Source organism: Pteropus vampyrus, unplaced genomic scaffold (assembly GCF_000151845.1).
Source record: "Pteropus vampyrus isolate Shadow unplaced genomic scaffold, Pvam_2.0 Scaffold48, whole genome shotgun sequence".
In the NCBI taxonomy this organism is placed as follows: domain Eukaryota; kingdom Metazoa; phylum Chordata; class Mammalia; order Chiroptera; family Pteropodidae; genus Pteropus; species Pteropus vampyrus.
The window spans coordinates 423,488-429,844 of NW_011888829.1; the positions used below are offsets into that span (position 1 = coordinate 423,488).

The 6,357-nt window shown below is 40.8% G+C and overlaps 1 protein-coding gene across 1 annotated transcript in view; it reads right to left on the reverse strand.

The window, feature by feature from the left end:
• Positions 1-6,357, reverse strand: part of AGK (acylglycerol kinase) — an 84,363-nt gene that overhangs the window by 49,927 nt on the left and 28,079 nt on the right. Inside the window, exons 4-5 of the mRNA XM_011359553.2 lie at positions 2,482-2,690; positions 657-794 (exon numbers count right to left, since the gene is read on the reverse strand). Of these exons, the coding sequence (XP_011357855.1) occupies positions 657-794; positions 2,482-2,690 (347 nt within the window). The remainder of the gene's footprint in view (positions 1-656; positions 795-2,481; positions 2,691-6,357) is intronic.

Here is a 6,357-nt window from a genome sequence, read left to right on the forward strand (position 1 = left end):
GAAACGTTTTAACTAAATGTCCTTTTATTCAGTTAGTGATCACATATATTCCTTCATTCCAAAAGAATTTACTTCCAACAGATACAGTATCTACTCGGGGAGAAAAACAAAAAACGTTCTTTCGTGATTTCATATTAACAAAAACACCATAAACGACAACATGAAAGTGTACATTTAATCAGCTGAATTTTGTATTGTAATAAAAAACTCTGCTTCACCTACTAGAGGTAACTTTTCTCCATAAGATATGGCTACGTTTATTACAAACACACAACGCGTAAGACCATAGTCTGTCAAAAGAGAAGTTTAATCCATTCGTCTTTAGTTTTCAGAGTATAATCTTTTTCTACTTCAACGTATTACTAAAGCTCATTCATGAAGAATCTTTGTGATACCAATTTATCTTCATATCTTTATATATACATAAACCAAATATTCTATTTGCCTCCTCTTCTTTGCTACGTTGTATGATAATTAAACGGCATCAACTGGCACAGGAAAAAAAATGTAATATTTGCTAAAGATCTAGTATTTGCCATTTTCACATACATTATTCTTAGTTCTCAGAAACCTAGTAAGTATTAAATATCCTTATTTTAATAGATTAGAAAACCAAGATTCAGAAAGACAAGTCAGTCTCATTGTTAATAAATTACGAGTCTGGAATTTAACATCTAACTCCAAAACATCTACTCCATAGGCTCTAAAGAGTAGACAGGATGAAGCAGAACTAAGTACAGAAGACAAGGTGTGAGGAGTCAGAATAGGGACAAACGGGGCTCGTGCTATGACATCTGGATTGAAGAAGAGCGACAAAAACAATGAGAGTAAGAAAGCACCGAAAAGGGCGAGATTTTGAGTCTTAGATGGTGGGGAGCAGGTCTGAGCCAAGACGACAGAATTCGAGTACAAAGTACAAAGCAACGACGGGAAAAACGAGTTATGCCAATTTTACTGACTAGCTAACAAAATCCACCGCCTCCCTGGTTTTCTTACCATTGCTATTTTTTGCTTTAAAAAATAAACTTTTTCTGAATACTTCAGAAAGACATACTGTTTATAAAAAATAATTCTGGTACATTATAATTTCTACTCTGTTTTCACTCTTGCTAAATTAGACCTTAACATTTTGCTGCCAAATCTGCAAATATTGTAATTTGTTCCTGTTCTAGCTAGCCATACTATTTCTGAAATGTGGCCAGAGATTATATAATTAACTAGGTTCTCATGCCTACCAAATTCCAACCTGCAGTTCCAGATGATTCCTCCTTGTCCTCGTTTCTAGTCTCTAGAATTTTTCCTTAGCTGCAACTCAAGTCTCAGGTTTGCAGCGGGTTAAGGAGTTTATGTAAGACCACAGTGAGTTGAGTTTACATGAGATTAAGAAACATTATATGCGCTCAAGATCGTAATTAAAGGAAGGACATAAACAGGAAAAGCAGCGAGAGGAGGCTATAAGGTGAACTGACTTCCTTTTGTCACACAGAAGCAGCCAAATTCGTGTTAGGAAGCGGAGAATTAGAACAGCGGGAAGAGGCAAACATCTGAGGGGGAGGGAATAACTGGGGGACACAGTTTCTGAAAAAGTAAGAGGAGAGGGAATTCAGAACAGAGGAGACACCCACCTTGGGAAGGCAGCACCCTATGACCACTCTTCCTCAGAGGGAGAAAGAAAGGGTTTCCTCCTAAGAGGGTTTTCCAGCTGCTAAGAGAAAATTAGCTTGGGGTGGCGATCACCTTAAATTTAATACGAAGTTTATTCGAATTGATTTCCTCAACTTAGAACCATCTGAGATAAAACGGAAAAGTAATCAGATTCTGAAAACACAGATTTAGAAGTTAGATAATCACTAAAGAGAGGAATTTATTAATAGTATCTATGGTCATTGTCATCCATGAGAACATTTCAGGAACAAACAGGAGGTGTGTCACCCATGTCTCCTACTAAACGTATCGTATGTTTGTCACTTTTGACTTCCTGTTTCTTTTCTGGTATTCCCGACATCATAAACTTAAATGACATGTAACAAAAAGGCAACTCAGTCATGGAAATTCACCTGCAAGGTATAATGTACAAATGTGGAGGGCAGGAAAGAACAAAAATGTGGTCTTAAACTTGAAAGGATTTACAGTTCTAATGAAACTAGTAGAGCCAGACACACGAATATTTAAGCGCGAAATTGTGGGGCTGGGGCAACGATGCGCATGGTATTTATGGCTCAGCTGGGCTACAGAAACAGGCTCTAAAAATACGAGTCAACAGTTTTAAGAAGATTTGACTGTGAGAGGTAACACCTGCTCTGAACTGATATCCTTGGGGGTTACTTGGACCAGGGATGACTCAGTTTAGCCCCATCTCAAGGACAAGTGCAGACACGAACAAAATCCCAGAGCACCAACCAATGTGTTCTTAGGACTAATCCTGAAGTAAATGAGTCTAAAGAGGTGGGCGTTGGAACGGCTCTTCACCAGATGGTTAACTTCCTCTGCTTCCATCCAGAGTTGGCTCTCTGCCCGATTCGTCCCGATAGTGGGAGAAAATAGCCGAACCACACTGATGCCAGGCTCTGCGCGGTGCCCCGGAACCGCCCGAGCCTCCTGCACCATCGAGATAAGGCGGTTTCCAGTGGTGCGCGGTGAATGGCATTACCTGGGCTTCCTGACAGGCTGCTCTCCTTAGCAGGTTATCACTATAGAAACAAACAAAAGAGAGTGAACATTAGCTGGAATAAGTAGGTTAAAATCCAAACAAGTAAAATTTGTTCTTTGTTTTTTGTTTTTTTAAATATGTACAACTCTTCCTTGTAAAATACCCAAATGAAAGTTTCTTAAAGACCTGTAACAAATCATGGGCGCATTTGAAAAAATACTTTCTCTGAACGAAATCCTGTGTTAAGTGTTTCCATAGTATGGCAGGCAGAATAATGCCACCTAAAATGTCCACACCCTAATCCCCAGGACCTGAAAGTCTGTTACTTTATATGGCAAAAGGGATTTTACAGAGGTGATTAAGTTTAAGGTCTAGCGATAAGGTTATTCTGGATTATGCAGGTGGGCCTGATCTAATCCCAAGGGGCCTGATCTAATCCCAAGGGTCCTTAAAAGGGAGAAATGTCATGGCTTGCTCAGCAGCAAGTCTGATTAGGGGAGAATGGGAGAATGGTCAGAGACGCGACCTTGCTGGCTTTGAAGATGGGAGTCAGGGATGTGGGGACCTTCTAGAAGCTGGAAAGGCTCAGAGCAGGTCCTCCCCCAGAGCCTCCAGAAGGAAAGCAGTCCTGGATGACACCTGGATTTTACCCCAGTGAGACCTTCTAACCCACGGAACTGTAAGATAATAAATAGGTGTTGTATTAAATCACAAAATTTGTGATGATTTGTTAGAACAGTGATAGAAAATTAATGCACCTATTCTACATTTTTCTTATCCAGTGGAAATTATTCAGGTCGTTTGACAGAAATAAATTTGATGTTTAGTTGTTTCTGTCTCATCTATATCTTTCTTTATATTTATATCACTGTCGCTCAACTGTATCATAAATGGAAAATTCTGGCATGAGGCAAAACTCTGGCTAGCAAAAATGAAAACATTCTATCAGAATATGTTCACCTTTTTAACATAAAAGTCTCTGAACTGTGTTTGTCATTTATATCACGAGAGCACTTGAAATGGCTGACTGCCCAGGGCTCCTGAGTCTTCCTATAAGAGACATTTTTAATGCATGTTGCTAAGATCGCTGTTGTAATCAGGTCGAAGAAACTGGCACCCAGAAAGGGTGATCAATAAACAATTCATAAAGAATTAAAAGGAGAGAAGGGTTATTTCACTTACATTCTCTTTCTGGCCCTTTTTCATAACATCAAAGACCTTGAATTTTGCATGTTTACAGTAATTCACATCTAATTTTGATATTTACGGCTGAACTAAAAAAAAAAAATGAAAAGAAGAAACCGTTTGCTTTGTGCCACAGTCGCAGTCAGAGGCTGCTCGATGGTTTTCTCCGTAGCCAGGTTGCAGAACCCCTAGATTTCAGAGGGCAAATTCGACAAGGAAACAGCGTCCAAGGGGAAGCAGCAGAGCTGCCCACCTTAAACCCAAGAACTACGTCCCACTAAAACCATAATGGCACCGGCACCTCAAAAGGGCACGCTGTCCTGGAACCAAGGTTCCATGGCACCAGGCCCTCGTGAAGTCTAGCTCACAGGGCACCTTTACCGCCAGGTCAGTGCCCACTTGCTTGAGGGCCACTGCTCCACCACCCTGCGCCAAGAGGGAGCCAGCTGTACGAGCCGCTCTCCCCACCCCACTCAAGATTCACAAATACTCATAGTTCGCTCTTCTTTCCTCATCCTTCTCCATCGTTGCTCTCAGGGAATCATTCCGACATCAGCGCGCGCACACACGCACACACAAAGCGAGATGAGGTAAATTCAGGGTGCAAACCAGTAAAATATTTAAAAATAACATATCAACAACCCTTTTATAGCTGACTTGATACAGCATATTTGTGACCTTCTCTACAAGGACAGGGCGAAACAATGAACACTCGGTAACCGCTGGATCACAGAAGAAAACGAGGTTACTTATAGTGACCTGAGCACTGTCATCGGAGCCCCCTGGCCTGGGATTCCCAGCTTCCACAGGAGCCTGGGGGTGCCGCTTCCAGCCCTGCATGACTGTGCTCCTCCGACCACCCGCTTCGATGTTTTTTTCTAGTAGAGGGATGAAGCTCTGCCTCCAGTCTCGTCCTACAAACACATTCTGAGCATGATTCTGTACAAGTCCTCTATGCTTCTATAAATGCTGTGTCCCTGTCTCTTTGTCCCTGTCCATTCCCTAGCCACCTCCTCCCCTTCTACTAGGGACAGGCCCCTGAAGGTGCCAGGCCCCTCTGCACCTCCTCTGCGTTTCAGCCGCATCGATGCCTGCAGGCCTGGCTGAGAAGGGAACAGCCCCAAGTGTGTCCAAGGATAAGGGATAGCACGTTGGGCCGTTTTTTCCTAAAATCTTTTTTGCTAGAAATTTTGATGGTTAACTTGTGATTAAGAATATTATTAAAGACAGCTCTCCTGAGCTTACTAGCATTGCTTGATTTTATCTGAGTGCTATTCAAAATCAAACGTTTTTTGATCGTTAATTTCCTGAATTTTAATGTGCCAAACGGAATATGTTGTTAGTGACACCTGTGAAAAAGCCAGAATGTTATCATTTAGCTACTACAAAAGGGAATCTCATTATAATCATACCTAATTTTTTTAATATCAAAAAATGGTATTAATCATCTTGGTCTTGCTCTCCGAAATCAAGCTGTTTCTAAAAAGTAAACGTATTCTTAAAGAAAAAAGATTTCTCCCATTGAGATATTCTGATGGTCTATGGCAAGCTCTGCAAACTATTTCAAAAGAGATTCTAAAAATGTTTCAGTAATGGCAGCATTGTTGGAATACAAGAGAAAATAACTTAAATTTCGTAGAGTGACTACCATGTACCAGGTCGTATGGCAGCTGCTTTCATAAACCTTGAATCTTTGTAGCAACCTGACAAGGCAGGCGTCATATTCTCATTTTACAGATGAGGAAGTTGAGGCTCAGAGAAGGAACATGACTTGCCCAAGATCACAATGCTAAGTGGTAGAGCTGAGATTCAAACTCATGCCAACCTGACTCAAATCCAATGATTTAATGCTTTTTCTTCTTAACATTAGATAATACTGAATGGGCAATAATCATTTCGATGTATACTGTATAGTATTTATTAATCACATTACTTCCTGGTCTCGCTTAATACAACCTTTTAGATTTACACTCATATTTTTATAAGTTCAGGTACAATAAAACTGCCCAAAGTAGTTGTTGAAACAAATTCATTTAACACAAAGTGCCAGGTACAGTACAGTGAACAAGAGTTGGTCCTGCCCTGGAGAAGCTTAGGATCAAGTAGAAAAGAACAACTTTTGGTAAATATTGGTAGTATAGTAATAGACGTGTATTTCCATCTGTCTCCTGGACACCTCTACCTGGATTCTCGCTACTCTCTCTCCTCTTGATAAATAATATGCCAGGCACTGTGCTGGGTGTTCGGGATGTACAGGTAAATAAGCCCAACATCCCCCATCTTCATACAGTTTATAGTTTGGAAGGGAAGAAAGATAATTCAACGGGCAACCATCATGTGATTTGACTTTTAGCTGCTCCATAAAAGGGGCACGTAACAGGAGTAGCTAACCTAGTCTCAAGCGAATTAGAAGGGGCTTTTTACAGGCAGTGACACTAAAGTCGAGACCTAGGGGAGAAATAAAAATTGTCAGGCGAAATAGGAAGGCAAATCTAGGCAAAGGAAACAGCAGGTTAAGAGTC